This window comes from Python bivittatus, unplaced genomic scaffold (genome assembly GCF_059951505.1).
Source record: "Python bivittatus isolate LINGU-HERP-01145 unplaced genomic scaffold, Pbiv_v1 ctg000840_np1212, whole genome shotgun sequence".
Lineage (NCBI taxonomy): Eukaryota > Metazoa > Chordata > Lepidosauria > Squamata > Pythonidae > Python > Python bivittatus.
The window spans coordinates 36,370,329-36,391,881 of NW_028277113.1; the positions used below are offsets into that span (position 1 = coordinate 36,370,329).

At 41.3% G+C, this 21,553-nt stretch overlaps 1 protein-coding gene across 2 annotated transcripts; it reads left to right on the top strand.

Moving 5' to 3' along the window:
• Positions 1–1,108: 1,108 nt before the first annotated feature.
• Positions 1,109–21,475, top strand: CABYR (calcium binding tyrosine phosphorylation regulated). Of its 2 annotated transcripts, none has more exons than XM_025166485.2 (6): positions 1,109–1,169; positions 5,708–5,890; positions 6,068–6,121; positions 13,623–14,795; positions 16,375–17,013; positions 21,097–21,475. In XM_025166485.2, the coding sequence occupies exons 2-5, from the start codon at positions 5,743–5,745 to the stop codon at positions 17,004–17,006; spliced, it is 2,007 nt and encodes a 668-aa protein (XP_025022253.1). In that variant the 5' UTR covers positions 1,109–1,169; positions 5,708–5,742; the 3' UTR covers positions 17,007–17,013; positions 21,097–21,475. The 2 variants fall into 2 exon arrangements, with proteins under 2 accessions (XP_025022253.1, XP_025022254.1); XM_025166486.2 differs by having other exon boundaries at positions 16,873–17,013.
• Positions 21,476–21,553: the final 78 nt, after the last annotated feature.

The following is a 21,553-nucleotide window of genomic DNA, read 5'->3' on the forward strand; positions in this document are numbered from 1 at the left end:
GCCTATAGAATGCTGTTCTAGATTCTCATGCTCAAAATTCAGAGGCATGTATCCAGGAAAGGAAGGGATGCATTGGTTGCATATTCAATTCACTTTTGGTATCTGAATGTATCCTTTCCAGCCATTAAAAGCAGGAACAATTGTCTAGCAGCAAAAAGTTGGCACGATAGCCCTACGCCTTTCATACTTCAAAAGCAGTTAATTGTGTTTCAGTCTTCATGTCTTCATAGTCAGTACCTGAGATGTTCATATCTTCTTGTCAAAATCTGCAAATATATGAGAGTATTTTTTTCGACAGTAATTTTGGCAAGGGAAAATTAATAGATACAAGTATGCACAGATATCTATAATAATAGATGTACAGATAGGGAGTTCTATTATAGACTGGCATTTACTGATGGATATATCATTTTAATCCAAACCAAGTAAAATATGCAAAATGTTGCTCAGAGGGGTGTTAGTATTTTAATATATGCAGACCTAGTTTACAGTTGTTTAATTATGAGCCCCATGTTAAACGTGGTTGGCAGAGGGTATCCCAGACTAACCTTTCACAATATGACAGGAATGGGGAGATAAGACTATATTCACAACAGTATCTAATAGGATTTTACTTGCCAATATCTTGTGTTATAAAATGTACACGAGCTTAAGTGCTCTCTGCTCATGGGTCAGCTTAACTGCTAAAGTTTCCTCTCTAGGGAATTGTGTAAGGGAACTGTCATACAACTTCTGCACTCAAGAAATTATGAAATATAAACAACTATTTTTTTTAATTTACACTTTAATTTAATAGGATGCAGTCTTCAGTAGGAGAAATTAGAGCAGTTGCCTCAAGAACTGGGAATTGTGAAGATCGTGCTGGCTGGGGATTAAGGGAGCTAAAGTCCAAAATACCTGGAGTGCATCAAGGGTGGACGTTCCCATTGTTTGTACATAAGTATGTAAAAACACTGAGGCGAAGCTAGATTTCTTTGATGCGGACCATAGGATAGGACGATCAGTAGCGAGACTTTGTGACCTCACAAATGCGTGCACTCTAGTCCCGCCCACTAAGAGCCTATCCGTATAAAAGGTCCTCGGGGCTCTTCTCCAACTTCAGAGGAGGCTCCGGCGAGGGGCGAGGAAGGAGCGATCTCGTAGCTGACGAGCGTAAAAATAAAAAAAAGGTTGGGGAATTTTCAGGGCCCCCGCGGTCGTGAGGGGCTTGCGCGGTCTCTTACGCCTCACACGGTATCGGAAGGGAGGGGGGCAAGTGGGGGAGGGAGGCACAAGCCGCGGGACCGTTTCGGGTGGACGTGCATGGGCGGAACGGGGGATTGTGCTGGAACAGGCATCAGAAGCATCGCCCGAGCCAGCAACACATGCGGTGGCTTGGAAGCGCAGGATTGCCAAGCCACGACGGCTTGACCCGATGGCCTGTTGCGGTGGCTTGGCTGATTGACGGCTATTGCAGGGGTGCCCCTCCTTTGTAGTTTAGCGGCTTGGTAACTTTGCGCGTTTCTTACCGAGGGCAAAGACCCTGAAACTGTAAATGTTCTCCCCTAAGCTGGCATTCCGTAGAGCCGCGGAACAACAATTCCCATCATAATCATCATCATCTTTCTGGAGCCCACCACGTGCTTAAATCGCCAGGTTAAAAAGCTTTACATCTGAGGCAGAAAGCTTATTGCAGCTGCCGGATAAACTTGGGGGAGTGGGGGAGAGTGGGGGACGTGTGTGCCAACTCCAAAGAGTGACCTTTAAGGAGGAAGCTCTTGCTGGAGTTAAAAACAAAATTCCAGTGTTTCAGGAATATGTGAGTGGCAGTTTCATTATATACTCATTTGGAAGAGCGTTTACCTATCATGAGCGCTAATGATTTTGTTCACGTAAAAGTTGAGGATGCTCAGAAAGGGTACAAGTATGGTTGGAAGGTCCTCTGCTCAAAGTTCCTTTCTTGATGTGCCACAGCTAGCAATTCTCTCCTAGGTTCAGGATCAGAATTGAAAAGGAGCATTTATTCCAGGCAGGAATCCAAATGAAAGAATCCTGTCAGATCGCTGTCTAGTCTCTGCATAAACACCTCCAGCGAAGGGGACCTCAGAACCCTTCTGAGTAATTGGTTCCATTGTCAAACTGCTCTTACAGTTAGGAAGTTTTTCCTACAATCAGAATCTTCCTTCATGTAATTTAAATCCATTATTCCAGGTCCTGCCATCAGGGATGATAGTGTACAGAGGTTGGCATTCACATCCTTTCAGGTACTTGAAAATTGCCATCATATCCTATCCACCTACCCCATCTGCTTAGGGCTAAACCTTATTAGGCCTGTGTGAATTTCAGCCAACCTGCCATACAGAAGTGCTTGGCCTCATGCAGGTGTGCAACTGTCTCAACATACAGAAGTGTTTGAGCCTGGGCTGGTCTACCTTAATTGGACATTTCATTTCAGTGGGAATAATTTCTGGGCATGCACCACTTTTCCCGAGCCAAGGACCTTCATTGCTCTGCTCTACTCTGGCTCCACTGGTTAGAAGCAGGACACTGAAGTGTTTCAGCAAGAAGGTTTGAAAAAGTGCTTTGCTCAAATCTTCATCAAATCAAAGGATCTCTTCAACTATTTGTTCAGCCCTACTTAACATTCCATGTTCCTTCAATCTGTCTTCATAGAATTTCATTTTAGTTACTTTATCCTCCTCTTTGCCTTTTTTGGAACTATTGTAGTTTGTGTGAATTCTTGTTAAAATGGGATGGCTAGAATTTGAGAAGTGTCTCCCCAATGCAGGATAAATCTAAACAATTATTTCCTGTGATCTGGAAACTGAATTTCTCTTCATGTAATCTAAAAGTACATTTGCTTTTTTTGCAGACACATCATACTGATATTTTTCATCATATTTCACACTCAATTTGATATTCATATTTAGTTTGAAATGAATTATAGTTTCAAAATATTATTCACTATTGTCAGGCCAAGTATTCCCCATCCTGTACCTATGCATTTGTTTCCTGAATGAAGTACTTTGCATTCATTCCTGTTATATTTAATCATGTTATTTACCCCCCATTTTTAATCTATTAAGCTTATTTTAAAATATCTTTCTTAGAATATTAGCTATCCATCCCAATTTCCTGTCATCTGCAAATTTGATAAGGGTTTCCACAATCTCTTTATTCTTGTTTTAGAGCACAGAGGCCCATGCTTGACTAGCTTGCTATCGGAATGTTGTGTGATATTTTGTCAAATGCTTTGCTGAAACCAAGAGAGTCTATGTCTCTACCTCAATCCACTAAGGAAGTTATCCCATTACAATAACATTAATTTGTCATGACTTGCCAAATCCGGACTAATTTCTGATAATCACTGCATTGTTTTCAAGGCGCTTACAGACAGACTGCTTTATGATTGCTCTAGAACAGTGTTGTCCAAACTTGGCCACTTTAAGATGAGTGGACTTCAACTCCCAGAATTCCCCAGCCAGCCATGAATTCTGGGAGTTGAAGTCCATTCATCTTAAAGTGGCCAAGTTTGGACAACACTGCTCTAGAATCTCTAATGATGTCAGATTGAATAATTTAGTTCTTTCAGTCCTCCTCTTTCTCTTTTTAGAAGAGAAGCATTTGCTCTGTTAATGTCAAGCTTCAGTTCTATGTCCTCATCCTACTCTTTAAGATGCCTGATGAAATCTATAACCTCTTACTGGAGAGGACTGAGGCAAAATAAGAAGTGACTAGGCCTGCCTTTTCTTTATTATCTATTAGTATTTTGCCATCTTTTGTTTCTTTTATTTTAAAGAGATCTGAGATAGTCTGTTTTACTGTTTTAACATCCTTTGTCAAACCTCAACACTTTTTGAACTATAGTCATTCCTCTCAGTCTCTACAATTCTAGGCTTCCTCTGTGTTCTCCTCCTTGGCCCTCTTTTCAGATCTTATGTGTGTTCTTTTTTTTTCAGATTTCCAGTAATCTTTTCATAGCCATAGTTCTGTTGTCTTCTATTTCCAATACCTGCCCTTGAACTGTTTGCAGCTGTGCTTTTAGGCGTCAACTAGCATATTAGTTTGTCTCTGCTCAGCTGTAGTTTCCTTTAAAATCAAGAACTCCAGCATTACATGATTACTTTCCTCTAATATATCTGCTGCTTGCATTTGTCACAAACTTTTCCTTACCGGTTAGTATCAGGTCAAAGATATTTGATCCTCTTATGTCTACAATTGCCCTTTGAAGGGAAATGTTGTCAGCAAAAGAAAGCAGGAATTTCCTGGAAAGTCCATGCTTGACAGAGTTTGTCTTTCCACAGATGCTGAGGCATTAAAGTCCTCTGTCTGTATTGCTCCATGCCTTATTGGAATATCTGCAGTTTGCTTTTAGAAAGCATCATCTGTATCTTCTCCTTGGTTAGGGAGGTAACAGTAGACTCCCAACAAGAGTATTGCTTTTATTTGTTCCTCTGTTTAAATTCTGGATGCTCTGTACAGTATCAAGTTAATTCATTTGGGTTTCTGAACAGGTATGGATACTTTTAACTTACAGTGCAACTTATGGTGCAATTTCTTCTCATTCTCTATTGCTTTTCTTCCTATAGAATACATTTGATTGCTGTATTGCAATAAGACTCATCTCACCAGGTCTCTAATTATTGTCATATTTCCCTTCCTGTGGTAAAAGTTCAAGCTCCTTCCATTCTTTACTTTCTGTATTCTGATTATTAGAACATAGGCCTTAAATTTTACAAGCCATTTTTTCCTAATTTTTCAATTATTGGTTTAGCAGGCCTTTTGCTACAACACCACTCACAATTCCTTTTACACTGTATACTGTTATTTGACATCCTACCTTCACTGTTTTTGTCTGGATTCACTTTAATGTCCTCCTGATCAGGTTCCCCATGCTTCAGTCCAACATATTTTAACTGATTTATTTGCAATTAACTACTCACCATTAATTCACTTGCAGTTAACTACTACCATATTCAGTAGGAACTTGGGAATAAGATTGTACCAAAAGGAGTGAAACATTGATTTTAAAATTCTGATAGAGGTTCCAGCTAAGTATACAAACTAAAAACTGAAGTACTAATGGAATCCAGAGATGTAATGGGAGAATTCTAGCACCATTAAAGTTGGTCCTGCTTAATTGTCACTTATTTGTCAGACCTTTTGTTTGATATTATATACACCTTTTCAAGAAGTGACATATTCATTTTAAATCTGATAGAACTTTTGAAATTAATGTTCTGACATATTGATCAGATCAATCTGTCAACTTTCAGCAGATTGTTTCACAGCTATCTTCCACCTCATTATGATTTTTGAAGTAACTTGTTGGATGATGACATAAAAGAGAATTCCACCCAAAGTTTGTACATGCTAGGCTTTTTTTTTTTAATCAGTCAATTCAGCCATCAATAGGAGAGGTGCATGTAAATGCACATGAAGCCAACTTGACTAGATTTGATTCATAAATGCTCTAAGGATAGATCTGCAAGTTCTATAAAGGTGAATCCACAAATACAATAAGGCTAGATCAACGTTTCCTGATCTGACGCCTTCCAAATATGTTGGACCTTCAAGTCCTGTAATCTTATAGTCAACACTGGCAATGCTTCCTGTAAGATTATAGTAGTTGAAATCCAGCACATCTGGTGCCACTGGCTGGGGAAAGGCTGAAATATAGACTATAGGGATGCCACAATCCTTTTTCATCTCGTTTCTTTCCTTCCAGTTGTGAGTTTGCAGTTTCATGTTCAACTGGCAACAATGCATACCGCAAAGCCCAGGATGGTGGTCCCATATGGCCTCAAGACTCTCCTTGAAGGAGTGAGCAGAGCAGTTCTCAAAGCCAGTCCCTCCAACATCACTGAATTTGCTGCTGAGTATTTCAGAGAACTGATAGTTTTTCGAGAAGGTTTGCCTTTTTGTTTTAAAAGGTTAAATATTGGCCAGTATAAGCAAAGCAATGATCATTCAAACTAGTGGTGTCCTTATAGTAGCTGCAATGTGAAATGTGTTCCTCACTTAAGTTTTGTACCACCAAAGATTTTGGTTGATAAATTGATTGCCTTTCTCCAACTTTTCTTTCCAGAACATCCTAATTTGGATATCAAAGAACTGGTGAGACAATTTCATATGACAAGAGGTATGAGATTAGCACTAAACAGTGATTTGTTGCCATTATTTAATGTCACTTTTTTCTTTCAAGGGGAGATTTTAAATAAAATATAAATGTAATTGCTGAGGCTGTGATTGAAAATGGAAGAGAAGGGTGCGGTTTTTTTAAAAAAGCTTTTCCCCCTTACATTGTTTTTACACTGAAAATCTCCCTGCCGTATCTTTTCCCCAGAAAGAGTAAAATAAATGGGGAAAAGGTGATCAGAAATACAGAGGAATTATTTCTGTCCCAAAGCATAGCTCATACACAATGTCTTCAGGTAGACGATAATTGAAGCAGCTAAATTTGATTTGGAGACCCTGCTGAATGATATGTTTACTTCCAGGACAGTGACTAGTGAGATGTGAGACTATGTGAGATTCTAAATGTCAAGGTTGTTTGATAGGTGCACTTGCATTTCTAAAGTTTGTGATTGGTTCAGATCAGTGTTTTTCAAACTTGGCAACTTTAAGATGTGTGGACTTCAACTCCCAGAATTCTCCAGCATGCTGTAGATAGGCCAGGAAAGACATCCTGGAAGGAGGCAGTGGCAGATCACTTTTATCCTTTTGCCAAGAAAAAATGCACAGCTACATCCACAAAGTCACCAGACTTGAAGTTAACTTGAAGGAAGTTTGACCTTTTGTTGCAGTGCAAAGAAAAGGAATTATTCCAGATAGAGGAATGTGGGCTGAGAATTATGAATGGGTGTATGAAAAACCACTGAATTAATAAAAGCTTTTGCATTATGTTTAAACATTAATGTCTGTATATGAGTGCGTACGTCTAAGGGTTCAGGCTGTGCACAAAATGAAATAATTTTGTTCATATGTTCTGGAGGTTCTGTGAGACTGTTTCAGACCAAGCATGATTCAACTAAACCAAGACTTGGACCACTTTGGTTGACTCAGGGTTTGGATAAAACAAAATCCAAGTGTGTGAGATAGCAAGGTTGATGAGTGTCATCCCATCTCCCTTCCTCCCCTGCTTTCCCTTCAGTGTGGCACATCCCAGTGGGCTCTCCCCTGATCTTCCTCTTCCCTTAGACTCTGCCACCACTGATGTCCCAGGGCACCACATCCATCTGACCTATCTGTCCCTCCTGATTTTCCTGGTGCTTTTCCTTGTAGCCACCAGTGTCCTTGGCTTTTCCTCCAAACAGCTTCTCTCTGGATGAATGTTGCCTTGTTTTGCTCCATGCTTGGACAGAAACACCTGTAACATGTCTTTTGATTCAGGCACAGGCCATTCCAAACCAGCTGTTTTGTGCATGGAACATTTCAAACTTCTCTGTTAAGGAAGTATTTTAAGGTTCTGCAGATGAGTAGAGTGTGTTGTGTGGCTGGGTGTAGAATGCATGTGTATGTAAGAGAAGACAGAAATCTAGAACATTTCCTGAGAGAGAACATGGTCTTTTTGCTATTTGTATGTGTGTTTGTGTGGGTGTTATCTATCTGTGTGTCTCTGTCCGTCCATCCATCCATCCGTCCGTCCGTCCATCCATCCATCCATCCATCCTGGTTTAAATTATAAATCTGAAAAACCAAAGGTGACTTCTATTTGTATGAATTAAATATAGCAAAGAAACACCTGATGTTTTAAAAAATGACTGGGTTATATTAGCACACAATTCTTGGTTCTGTAGATTTGTGTGTTTGCCAAAGCCTACTGCTTCATACTTTTGTTCACCAAAACAGAGATGAGAGACAGATTGGACAAGCAGAGAAGATAATTTTAGTGCAGTCCAGGAAAGTCCTATGCACTGGAAGCATTTATTGAGAGGATGTGGAAGGGTTGATAAGTAAAAGGAAAGATTTCAAGTTTTTACTAGGGTTGAAATTGTACTGTATCACAGTGGGAAAACTTTATGTATTAGCACATTCATCATCAGTCCAAAACTATCTGACTGGGACTTATGGAGCTAGATGTGTTAAAGCAGGGGAAAGGTGACAGAGTGCTTTCATTTGGATTCCATCACTGAGCAGGGGGTTGAACTTGATGGCTTCAATAGGCACCCTGCAGATCTAGCATTCTGTGATTCTTCTCAGTTTCCTGTCTAAGTCCAAGCCCCTGGCTATTCTGAATTATTCATTTTGACTCACCTCAGAGGCTGCCTTGCAGGGATCCCAAGTTATTAGAGCAATGGGGGTGGGAACCCCAAAGTACTACGGTTTTAATTTTTTGAAGCTATTATTTTAACTTTAAATAAGATTAAATGAGTAGCTGGCATGCTGTAAAGTAGGTAGTCAACCCCACCCAAATCTTCATTGCCCAGAATGCCCTTGGATTCCACATAGGCCTTAGAGGCATTCACCTAAATTAAAAATGCTTTAGCCATAATCATTTGTAAACAATGGCTTACAGTATATTCATGCATAGTGAAACACAGCCATTATGTTTAACACACTGGGATTAACACAAGCTGTAGTTTATATAGGTGTGTGAACCTGATCAGCTAAGTATTTTTCTTCCTCCCCTGCCTTCTTGTACATGGTTTACTAGGGATGAGGCTTAATCGGTTTCAGAATTAAATGATTTCAGCAGTTAAGGTTAGCCAGATGCCTGCATTCAATAAAGTAAGGCTGACTTCAGACGGGGTAAGATTAATGGATACAGATAGGATATCAGTAGCCTTAATATTGCTGTCCATGAAATGGTCAGCTCACAGGAAGACTGGTATGAGTGTGTGTGTGTATGAGGCAGAGGCAGAGGCAGAGAGAAAGCGTTGTTCATGTTGCCTGGAACTTAGCCTTGGTGAAAACATCTGTTCAGTTACCCCACTGGAGTTCCATTGTTCTGCATCTTAGATACATATAGCAACGTTACACTTTTTAAAGAGTCGGGGCATATTTGGTGGCAAGCAAAGGCATGTATCTGCATATTTCTCCTTTCACTTCTCAGCAATTCCTCTGCTCTGCACATGTTCTGTCTTCCTGACTACAGTATTGGTGACAGATGCCAGGTTCTCACAACATGCCAGGCAAAAATACATTTGGCTCAGTTGTGGCTCAGGATGGCTCTATTGGCATAACGTGCTTACTCACAACTTTTAGCCATGATTTACTCAATCTAATTTTCTGGGTTTGCGCAATACACCAAACATAAATTAACCAAAAATAGCTTGGTTATATGACAGGGTAGGCTAGTTTGTGGTCTACTGTGTCATGCAAAAATAGCAACGTGATCTTGAATTTGTCTTTTACTCTATTTCTGATTGAAACTCCTGGATATTTTTACAGTATAGTCTGTATATTGCAGTAGCTTAAATCAGAAATGTTTAGTAGTTCTTTGATTGGTTAACCTTCATACTCTTTGCTGTTCCTGGGTACTACTTTGCCTTTCCCCCTCTTATTCCACTGTTTTGTCAAAACAAAAAATCCTCTCTTCTACCACCAGAGGTCCCTCAAGTCTAGATGGCCTAGAATGACCAACTTCTCCTTTTATCTTGTTCTGCCTGGTCATATTATGAAACGATATGGAGAAATGATACTTTCTCCAATTTGATACCCTTTGAATATGTTGGACTGTAACTTCCTAAATCCTTGCCTAGCTCAATGGCTGGCAGTTATGGGAGCTGAAGTCCAACACATTTGGAGGGCACCCAGTTGGAAAAGGCTGTTTAAAACACACACACACACGCACAACCCTGAAAACTACCTGCAGTTTTAGGCATGATTTCCCAATCTGAAATCTTATATATAAAATATTTATCTTTGCCATAAGTAAGTACTCATAGTTGGGCTAAGACTTGGTGATACTTAAGCTGGGTTTACATAACATGCTAAGTCATAGATATTTCTGTCTTAGCATGACGTGATTTGTAATCATCACTAATGGTTTAATGACAGTGTGAACCTATTCATTTGAAGCTTAAAGCCTGGTTAAAGAAAACATGACAGTCAGATGTGTGAACCCGGTTTATAAGTTGACCCATTGAAATGAGCAGATCTTAAGTTAATCATGACAAACTTTCCCATTTATTTCAGTATTTTTTCCTTAGTAAAACTAAATCTAAACCTGAACCGTAACTGAGAATTATAGCAGGTGGCAGTACCTTGCTGATTTGGGATGACCTTGAAAAAGCTAAGTAGGGTTGGGCTTGGTTAATACTTGGATGAAAGACAATGATGGATTAATGCAATGGCAAACAACATCCATATTGTTGCCAAGAAAAAACACAGGCATATCCTTGAGATCACCAAGAGTCAGGACTTTAGAGGAAGCAATTAATATGATTAAAATGGAATTCTCCAGATTTGCACGTCTTTAGCTTCCAGAATTCCTAGCCAGAACAGTCATGGTTATGGCTGAGAATTCTGGAAGTTAAAGTCCACATAGTGGGATGGTGCCCAGGTTGGCAAAAGTTGTTCAAAATCAACTTTAAATTTCCCTTGACTGCTTTTTACTTTTTGGACTTGAAAATTTCCTTTAACTGATAAGATTAACATTTGCTCCTTTTGTTACAATTTTTTTTCATATTTTTTCTTTGTCATTTAATTTAGGAACATCTAATTTGATTCAACAAGTGCTCCTGATAGAGCTCATTCTCCACTAACTTAGTGCCTTCTGAAAGCAAGGACTAGAGTATCTTTCAGCTTTGGTCATCACTCACTAGCCTAAATTGTCCCTTCCACTCTATGATCGTGTGACCAACCAAGTCAGTTTCAGTGTGTCTGGAAGCACTGGATTAGGAAGAGTGATTTAATAAGTGGGGGAAATGGAAGGATAGAAAATACTAGATAAATTAAGGAGAGAGAAAATGTTGAACAGTTTCTGCAGGGCTGTATTCATTGCTCATTTGCCTTTGGATTATCTAGCAGGAGTGGTACATTTTCTAGAAGAGTTATCAAAATACTTAACTTCCCAAAAATTGCTGTGTGGGTTTTAGGAATGACGCAGAAATAGACAAGTGTTTTATAAATGATGTTTCCTATGATTATTCTCTTTACGTGACAAAACATTCTGTGCCTCGTCTTGGCAGGCAAGTTGCAGATTTCCTCAACCTGAAATGTATTGTGGCACGTAAGTAGCTGTGACAACCATCATTAAATGTGATGGTTACTGAGTGCATGGCAAACCTGAGCTCAGGTCCACAGGGCCAGTGACCATCATTTGTAAGAATTCAGCCTCCTCCAATTTGGTGACCGCAGTGGATGTTGATCATGCTAGCTGAGAGTTTTGGAAGCTGTAGTCCCAGCAGTCTGGAGGTGGATAGAGTCCAACTGCTTGCTTGATGCGAATGCAAAAGCGTCATTCTTGAGAGATTCCTGATTCTTGTCCAGTCTGTGCTTAAACTTCTCCAGGGAAATAGAGCTCGCTTCCTCTCAAGACCATCTGTTCCATTCTTGATCATGCAGTTGTTATTGAGAAGATTCTCCAATAATTTAATAAAAATGGATTCCCTGCAATTTGGACCCACTGGTTCTGGTCCTGTCCTTTGGAATAACATAGAACAAGTCTATGTTATTTTCTGTGTGTCAGCTTTTCAGTCTTATTATTTACTGCATTCTTTTCATAGTAAACTTATCCAGCTTTTTAAACTATTCTCATTTATTTTAGTTCTGGACCTCATGACCTCGGTTGCCGTCCTCCATACATACTTATTATATGGTAGAATGATTGCCTGTGAGCTACACACTTTCATGTAACCTAAGAGTCCATTCAGATCTTTAGTAGCTGCATACCATTAATTGTTCATGTTCAATGTATAGTCAACTAAGAAATCTTATCCCACATATGAGACTTTGATTCCTAAATTCAGAATTTTACATTTTATTCTCACAAGTTTGGCCATGCTCATAAGGATCACTTTAAATATTTATTTTGTTTTCTATTGTATTAATTACCTTTCTGTTTCCAACAGTGTCATCTGCCCATGTGATAATCAATGTTCAGTTTCGATGTAGGGCTAGGAGTGAGCCATGATCTGGAACTTTATTAGGAATTGCTTTCTGAGTTGGCAGATAAACCACCTGATGAACCTTGTTGTTTTTTAATGAACTGTAGATCCATTTAATGGTAATGTCTGGCTGACATTGTATCATTTTGTCAACAAGGGTTTCAAGGGAATCTTGTTAGGTGCTTTGCTGAAACTTAGTTATACCCGTCTACAGTACTGTAATCTAGGCAATAACTAGGCAAACTAGTTATTTTAACTAAAAAAGAGATAAGGTTGATTGTGCATGACATGACCCAGGTAGGTTTCAGAAAACTTACATAATATGCTATGGCAAATCCTCACCCTCCTAATAATACACATTTATTATTTATACTTCTTGCCCATTAGTTGTTGCAAGTTTATGTGTGGTAGCACCAGCTCATTCATCTGCCCTCCCTGCCAAGTGGCAGGCCTTGGCAGAGGACTTCTAGAAGAAAAAGATAACGCTCTTGAGCTAAACTGCAGGAGAAAATGACCAATGAAAGGGAGAGAGTTTTAAAGGCCTACATACTTTGCGGGAAGCTGAAGCTACTATGATCAAGCATCAGAAGAGACAGGAAAGCACAGTGAAAAAATAGGGACAACCATTTCGACCTGTCCTCTTCTGCAATAGCACTGGCTGGGTGGTCCAATAAATAATGGACTGATCAATCTGTTGTCTCTAATAATAGGACACAAAGTGAGAAGCTGTTCGTCAAAATGGAAAGAACTCTGTCTACCACATTTATTGGCTTCCAGGGTACATAGAATTTGGGGCTCCAAAAATTTTCCATAAGAAGAGGCTTCCTTATGCTGAGTCTGGTGGAGTATTATCAGTGCTGCTTATCCTCTAGGCCTAGCAAATCTCTTAAGGTCAGTGTTTCTCAACTTCAGCAACTTTAAGATGTGTGGACTTCAACTGCCAGATTTCCCCATCCAGCAAGTCAATGCATCTTAACGTTGCTGAGGTTGAGAAACACTGCTCTAGTTTCTAAAGCAGGCTTTTTTCCAACCTACCTCATAGTAATAGGTGTTAAATCTTTTCTACGCAAATCTTGCACTTGTAGTATCTGACTCTTCGGCTTACAGCTTTCCCACACAGTATTTGAATAGCTGGTGGTCAGACAGTGGATCACCACATCAAATCTCTTCCCCCATTTTTATATATTAGGGCTTTTTTTTTTTTTGGTGATGGGTTATTTTTTGTCCATGTTAACTTCTGTGGTATGCCACCCAGAGTCACTTTGCTTGAGTTGGGTGGCCTTATAAATGTGTGAAATAAATAAATATGCAAAATGAATATGAGAAAGGTCCAACCTTGCCATGTGATGGATCATCACAGAAGCCTGCAAACACTATCTGTAGTTGTGGGCCACTGTGTGCATTTAGATGAATGGCATAAGCTCTGGTTCCACCAATCATGTATGGTCCTGTATTAACCAGTTAGTTGGTTTTCCTAATGGCTGATGAAATATAGACATTTAATTTCCAAAATTAGACTTGGAAGTCAGTGGTTTTCTTTGTGTTGATGAGGGTCTCTTTTTAACTTGTTTCATATTTATATTCCTGCAGTGGAGGGATGGGCAGAAGGACCTGGAGCAGCAACACCGATGCCCCGTTCGAAAAGGGCAGATGTTGGAGATGCATTTCGGTCAGACCTCGACACGATTCCAATGCATGATGAACCCAAACGGAAGGAGAAGTCGACTGACACAGAAGAGGATCAGATAAACGAAGAGCCTCATTGTGAACTGAGTACCAAGACTACTCAATTCCCGTCTATTGTTGATGAATTTCTAGAAAAGGCTGGGGACGACAAGGGAGCAGGACTTGCCTATGTCCCAGCCGATCCAGCTCAGCTAGCAGCACAAATGCTAGGTAACGTTGAAACGCTTGGTACCGAGCCTGAGTTGAAGGATGTGGCCATCTCTGTGCAGACCCTTCCTGCGTTGTCCCACACTGCCAGCGAGGCAATGGCCGTGGCTGCAGTTTCCCAAGTAGCTGCCCCCGAACCTGCCCCAGCAGAAGCAGCTGCTGAAGAAGAAGCACCTGCCCCAGCAGAAGCAGAAGCTGCCCCTGCCCCAGCAGAAGCAGAAGCTGCCCCTGCCCCAGCTGAAGCAGAGCCTGCCCCAGCAGAAGCAGAAGCTGCCCCTGCCCCAGAGGAAGCAGAACCTGCCCCTGCCCCAGAGGAAGCAGAACCTGCCCCAGCGGAAGCAGAACCTGCCCCAGAGGAAGCAGGAAACCAAGCTTCTGCACATTCTCTCAGGGCTGCATCAGGCACTCAGAGTCAGAGCTCCGTCCTGGGGGACGCAGCTACCTCGGGCAGCCAGGCAGAACAGCCACCTGCTGACCCAGTAGAACAAGCTTCCTCAGACCCCTTGCAGGAAGGAGAGCCACCCCCGCCGCTACCACCACCGCCTCCTGATAAAGACCTGTTGCAGGCAGAGAGTTGCCCAAGTGAAATTGAGCTCACATCAGACATACACATCACACCCATGGGTGGTGATGACCCCAGCGCTGGTGGAGAGCCTGTACCACCACCTTATGTAGAGCAGTTTCCGCAGCAGATAGTCATTCCTTTTGTAGATACAGTAGCCTGTCTCTTAGATCCACTAACGGCTTCACCAAATGCAGGCCAGTTTACTAGTATTCTAGATCCATCTGCAGATGATGCAGAATGTGACCCTGACAGAATGGATACTACAGAGCAACTGAAATCAGCTGACCCAGGTTTTATTATGTCAGGTAAGAAAGTCAAGATATTTCTGAATCCTTCCTATTCTGTGTTGTAATATTTTAGCTCTGTAACATCTCCATCCCCTTGGGTGCATTTATGTTGGTGAGAGCCGGGAATACATTAACAGGAAAGGGGTTAGTTGTCCGGCTGTTGCTGAACTAGAACTGCCAACAATCTCAGCCAGCATGGTCAATATGGAGGGATGTTGGGTATTGTAGTTCAGCAACATCTGGAAGGCTACATGTTTCCCCACTCCTGCAATACGGCTTTGGCCAAGAAAGTGCCTTGAGGACTGGAACTTTACTTATTTAAATGCAAATAGCCATGCCAGTGCAGTGTTGAAGTAAATGATGGTTACTCTTGCTTTGGGGTGTTACAGGCCCACAGGACTTGTCAGGCAGAATGTGCATGCGTGGAATTTTTGCCTGCGGGATGCTTCCAGATGTGCAGTGGATTGTGAATAAGCCCTAAAGCTTACCTTGTGTGAGTTTGTCCCAGTTTCCTGTTCCTGTATAATTTTTTGCGCATAGATGGATAGGTAGCACGGGACAATATTCAGCCAGGGAAAATGCCTGGCCTTTCGTTTTCCTGCTAGAAGCCTTGTTTGCAGTAGACTGCATATCTTGAATCAAAATTACATGCATGCCCATGGCAGCTGAAGGAAAGTGAGGTGGTGACTGTGACTAACCTTTTTTAACCCAGTAGTGGACTCAGCCATGGCATTAACATGGCTTTTGCATTTAAAAGAAATGGTGGTGGTTGCCTATGCTGTCCCACTAGGCCCAGTCTTCTCCAGATGCCTACAGAGGGTGGACTAGTTGCTTCTTACTTAGAAGCCTGGGGTGGTTGCAGCTGGAGGCCTAGCTTTCCTCCCTGGCAGGACCTCTTCCAGTTATTTGCTTGCCTCTGTAACAAGTGCCTAAGCCACCACTGTTCTCAGCTGGAGAAAGGTTAACGTTTCTTATCCATTGACCTCTGACTGCAAAATCTCCCAAGAATCACATTCTGTTAGAGAGATAGGTAGGTAAGAAACAAAAGCATGTTACAGAAGAGAGAATGCTGAAGGGTTAAAAGAATACTGAAGCTTGGCATGGATGGATAATTCAGTATTTTAAACTGCGGGTCATTTGAGTTGGAGTTGTTTTTCATCCAACAGCTTTTGCATTGACTCACTGGGCAGCAGATTAGAATGGATTCATGCAGGATCCTATGGCATCATTTATGGGGCAAGCCTGGAAAATCTAGCTGACTAATGTTATGCTGGCAGGGGACTCTCACACATGTTGAATGTTGGCAGTTTGGCAATTTCTTGTCATTAATGGATGACTTGAAGAAAAAATGTGCTCTGTTTGGCCAAACCAGCATCTTTTAAAGCTTAACTTCATCACCACAAGGCACTTTGCTGTTGTCCCTCCATTTTCACCATACCAAGGTCCAACTTTTTACCTTGACAGACTCTCCTCTCTGTAACATGCTTCCTTGCGGCATAAAGTTGTGTGTAAGGATATGCGTTATGACTGCAGTTCATACATCCTAGTAGATGGTCTTTCATGCCAGCAAATTTTTCTTTAAATTTTTATTTTATAGCCATGGCAACAAGCGAACCAGGACAGCCACCACCATATTCTAATGTGTGGACTCTCTATTGTCTAACTGATTTGAAACAACAAGGTCGTAAGTCACCACCACCTCCACCCCTTCCACCTGTTGGAACTGGTGCTCCTGTTCCCCAAGCAACCCTATTCATATCTAGTGGTAAGGACCAACCGCAGTATCTACAGCCGCAGATGATACAACAAGGCCATCCACCACAAGTGTCCTCTCCAACTTATGTGATGATGGAAGATGGGAAGAAGGGAAATGCACCACCTTTCATTTTAGTGGGCTCTTCTGTTCAGAATAAACAGGACTGGAAACCCATCCCAGGCCATACTGTTCTAACGCAGCCGGACGCTGCGGGTACTGTGAGGAGGTTCGCTACAATACCCGTACCAGTCGCCAGGGCAGCAGATCCAAAAACAGCCAACCCCAATTTTAACCCTGCACAAGATAGTGGCAGGCCTCCAACTCCAGTTTTTCTTTCAGTTGCCATACCACTGGAAGATGTGATGAATGGGAAGAATGGCTCAGGAGCTGGGGATAAAACACCTTTTGCAGGCAGTTATGGTATAGCAGGAGAGATCACATTTACGACTGCCTCCGTACGTAGGACAGAATAGCAAAACGGTAAGTCGATGTTCAGGGCTTGACAGAGACTTATCCCTGAAGCTGGATAAGGCTTGAAACACATGGCCTTTCCAAGCCTGGTGTTTTTCAGATGTGTTGGCCTTCAACATCACTGATCCCCAGCCAACATGAGCAGTGAGCATGGTGGTTGGGATCAGGAGAGATGAAGTCTGACACATCTGCCTGGTTGTCGAAGGCTGATAATAAAGATGTTCCTCGGTATACTTGCTCTTCTGCCCACATGGCATTCTTGATTGTTTGCAGCAATCATTCCCAGAAAATGTTATTTTAAGGTCTCAAGCCAAAGATCGGTGCACAGCTTTAAGCAGAGCAAGCAGCTTTTTTTTCCCCCCCCAACTGAGAGATTTGTTTTTCTTTGGGGGCAGCAGAGATGTACAAGATTTGGTGGGGTGATGACACAATACTGTGGCCACTTCGTTTTCTCCTCTTAAGAGACTTTCTGTGTGTTTGTGCTCTGTGAGGTGTGCTGAGCTTTGCTGAAGGCTTCATATACCTTTGTGTGTTGCACCTGTAATGTTCACTAGTCTGTTGCTGAATTCCAGTGGGATGATCCTAGAAAGGCTTACGGAGTGGGGAGGACTGCAAAACAACAGAACAGGTGTGCAGGTTGCATACAAAGATACACCTTCCCTCCATGCACGTCTGCATTTTCCATTGGGGGAGTACTTTTAATCTGGGGAGACTTTTGAGATTTTAACAGACATTACTGGGAAAGCTACCAAGGGGGAAATTAGTCAGGGGCAAGTATGCTATTTTTCTAGCGTTTTCATACTTGATTTCTAAACAAATCTATAGACTAGCCTTTTCAACTTGATGCCCTTCTAATGTGATGGGATTGTAGTCTCAGGGTGGGAATTCTGGGTGTTGCACCCAAACCCTTGGAGAGCACAGGATTCGGGAAAGCTGATGTAGACAGTGAGCTGATTTTTCAAAAGCTGTGGTGCTGCTGCAAGTGTGAAGGTAAAATAATGTGGGTGTAATAGCCTTATTGTTGCCATGAGTTGAGTTTGAGTGAGTCTTTCCTCTTTTTTTAACCAGTCTTAAACCCTTTGCAGACCTCACCAGCACAGAATCCATGCCTTTGCACAGCTGCTTATTGCATATGGCCACCAAGCAAGTGTTTGAATAGGAGGCTGCTGAGGGATATTCACATATGGAAATCCTTTTCCAAACACAGGGATGGAAGCAAGTGCAGCTGCTTTAAGATGAACAAATATCAGAATATAGTGAATTTGGAGATAATGCCCCTTTCCAGAAAGGAAGTTATGAAAAATGTTTCTAATTTATTTGATTGATATATATCCCACCTTTTGTAAAAGAGCCCAGGGTCGCATATGTAGCGCTCCCTCCTCCTATTTTTCCCACAGGAATCCTGTGAGGCAGGTTGGGCTGAGAGAGATTGGTCCAAAGTCGCCTCATGGGCATCCATTAGATCAGTGTTTCTCAACCTTGACAACTTTTAAGATGTGTGGACTTCAACTCCCAGAATTCTCCAGCCAGAATGCTGACTGGGGAATTCTGGGAGTTGAAGTCCACACTTCTTAAAGTTGCCACAGTTGAGAAACACTGTATTAGATTATTATGATGTTTCTTTTTAATCCCACCTTTTTTATATATATCTCAAAGTGGCAAGCAAACCTCCTGCTTCCTATTTTCCCCACAACTCTGTGAGATGGGTTGTTAAGTGGGAACAAGAACCTGGGTCTCCCCGCTCCTAGCCCGGCATCTTGACCTTATGCCAGCGGCTCACTAAAAACCCAAGGAGCAGCATGTTATATGTTAGAGATAGTTAGTAGCACTATGCAGCTCTGGGTTTGAAGGTGCACTTGTCTGCAACCCATTCAAGAAGCCGTATTGTTTTTCTGGCATCGTGGGGCTGCCTTTCCCAGCCGCTCTGTGATTGCAGGAAAGGATAAATTTGGGCTGAGTTGCAGAAGAAGGCTCTACTTGGGCCTCTCATGCACTCTTTTCATCATGGTATCTGAGGCATTGCACAGCCATGTTTAACTTTGGCTAAACCTGCTTCCTTTTAATTAAAAGCGGGATGTGAGCCAGCTTTCAACAGCAGCACTGAAGCATGCGAACCCCTTTGGTGCATTTTTACCATCGCCTTCCTTTCCTTTCATGTGCGATCCTCTTTATCAGAATGAGTTTAACAACAGAACCCTGAAAACTTGCTTGATTTCCAAGTTGTAATAAGAATAGTGATTTTCCTGCCACTATTACAGGTAAAAGAGAGAAGTAGAGTCTGTTTGTAAAACTGACTGAAGGCCACTCTTTGTGGCCTATTTCTGTACCATAAGACTGATGGCAATTGTATTCCAACACATTTATAGGGCACTAGGTTAGGACCAGCTGATGTGTAGGTTGGCTGTACAGTTCAGACCCATTCAAGCCACACTTGTTCAGAATCAGTGTCTTTTTCTGAAAATACTGTTTACAGTGCAAATCTCACTCTCATTATGAATCTTGTCATTCCATAGAATGTGTTATATATACATATTAGGTTGAAGATGTAGTACACTAGCTAAAAAAGCAGAATGGAAGTTTGACTTGAAATAAAGCTGTGTGTTTTGAAGGTCAAAGCATTCCAAAACCACAATTAAGGTTTAGAGGGTTGAAATGAATGCTAGCTGGAGCAGGCTGTTTTTCATTAAGTTTTTATTACTGCTGCTAGCTAGACTGATGGACTTACTTATGCATAAGCACCATACTGAAACAGTAGTTCACTGAAGCTGATGGAGTAGATTTTGTAGACTATACAATGTAAAACTTAATTTGCTCCTACCACAAATAAGCGGTGGTGTGCAAATACAGCTGTAAGGAGAAGATACTGATTTACAAAAAAGTTATTAATTGATGTAATATGTTTTTGCCCAAGGTGTGAAAAGCTGGGTCTAAATGATAGAACACTGGGCTGAATGGAGCTTTTGCCACTGGTTGGCTCACTCTAGCTGCATCTGGTTCCTGATGTAATGGAGTAATCCTGCTTATCAATTTTTGGCTGCTTCCTTCTACAATCTCCTAAGACCCCTGTAGATCTCCCCCAGAGCACTGGAAGGCCCATTTAAATTGCATGGGTAGAGGCTGGATGAAAGAAAAAATGGGCCCTTTTTCTTCTGCTCCCATTAGTGTAATTTGCTCACAGAAGTAAACCCTGGATCCAACCTATTATGTACAACTAAAAACATTTTCCAAAGTCCTCATAAGGCATTTAAAAAATCTGCAGTCAGTTCCCACCTTTTGGCAGACATGTCTCTAAGGAAATTGCAAATACGGTTACCTATACATGTGAATCATAGTAACAGCCACCAGGAGCGTGTGAACCCCTGTAACTTATGTTCTACTGTGTGCAATTACAGGCAATGTTATTTCCATGACTAGACAGATCTTGCAGCAATAGTTCATATTGGTTCCAAATCCATTCTTGTGTATACATTTATCTATAATAAATAAATAAGGGATCTTATAGCTTAGTGAAACTCATGCTTTACCTCACACATCAGTGGATTTCCCACATTATGAAATTGTTGAAAGCTGTGGACATCAGTAATTATTTTTACCCACTGTACTAAGCCATGGCTTGTTTCTACCATGGTTTGCAAAATATGCCATATCATCTGGATTCCCACAGTATTCTAAGCCTAAACCTAATATACTCCATTATGGCTTAGTACAATTTACAGACTGAGTCCCTGTATGGCAGGCTGGGGAAACATCTGATAACCTCAGAGGTGCTGTTGAAGTATAACTCTGTTCACTTTTGGAGGCTACCCAAGTTTGAAGTACACACTCTTGTGTGAAGAATTTTGTCCTTTGTATCATAAAATCATCCAAGCTTTAGAGCAGGAAGAGGAGAGGAAACCTGAACGTTTCCAGGGGCTGTTGGATTCTAAATCCAATTAAGACCAAATCTACAAATGGTGCCTTTTTATGTACTTCTGCAAGAGGTAAGTGACAGCCTATGCGTTGATGCTTGATACTACAAATGAATTATGTATTTTACAGTACTGCCTAGGACCCACTGCTAAATGTACTGAGCTGATGTTTTTTTCCTCCCAGATTGAGAAGAGGTGCTGTCCAACATTTCACCCCAGAATGGAAAGCTGCATCTTTAATTTAAAAATTGATTAACTAGTACACGCAATAAAGCAGTGCAAGGAATCTGAATCTAAAGGCATTTTTTCCATATGGTTTAAGACTGATAGCCAAGTAGCATACAATTAAAACCAGGATTTTCCTTAGGTTGATCTCCTGTCCAAATGAAACATTTAAAAATGATTGTTAGAAAAAACATGGAACTGCTTTTACTTTAGACACCCTCAGTGGAAATATATTATTTTTAGGCCATTTATTAGACTCTGCAGAAAGTTTTGAAGTGTGCATACAGTTTAACAGTTTAACTTGTGAGAGAGAGATCCACTTTGAAATAACAAAATGGAAAACAGTGTTTCAGGAATGAGAAAAAGCCCCCAAATGGAACCTGCTCCTGAGGCACTCTCCATGCCATCCTTCCAAC

Bases quoted from the DNA above. Each gene is read 5' to 3' on its own strand.
- CABYR (XM_025166485.2), top strand. From the start codon at position 5,743: ATGCATACCGCAAAGCCCAGGATGGTGGTCCCATATGGCCTCAAGACT. The intron at 5,891-6,067 runs GTTTGCCTTTTT...TTTTCTTTCCAG, and splicing joins ACTGATAGTTTTTCGAGAAG to AACATCCTAATTTGGATATC. The intron at 6,122-13,622 runs GTATGAGATTAG...ATATTCCTGCAG, and splicing joins ACAATTTCATATGACAAGAG to TGGAGGGATGGGCAGAAGGA.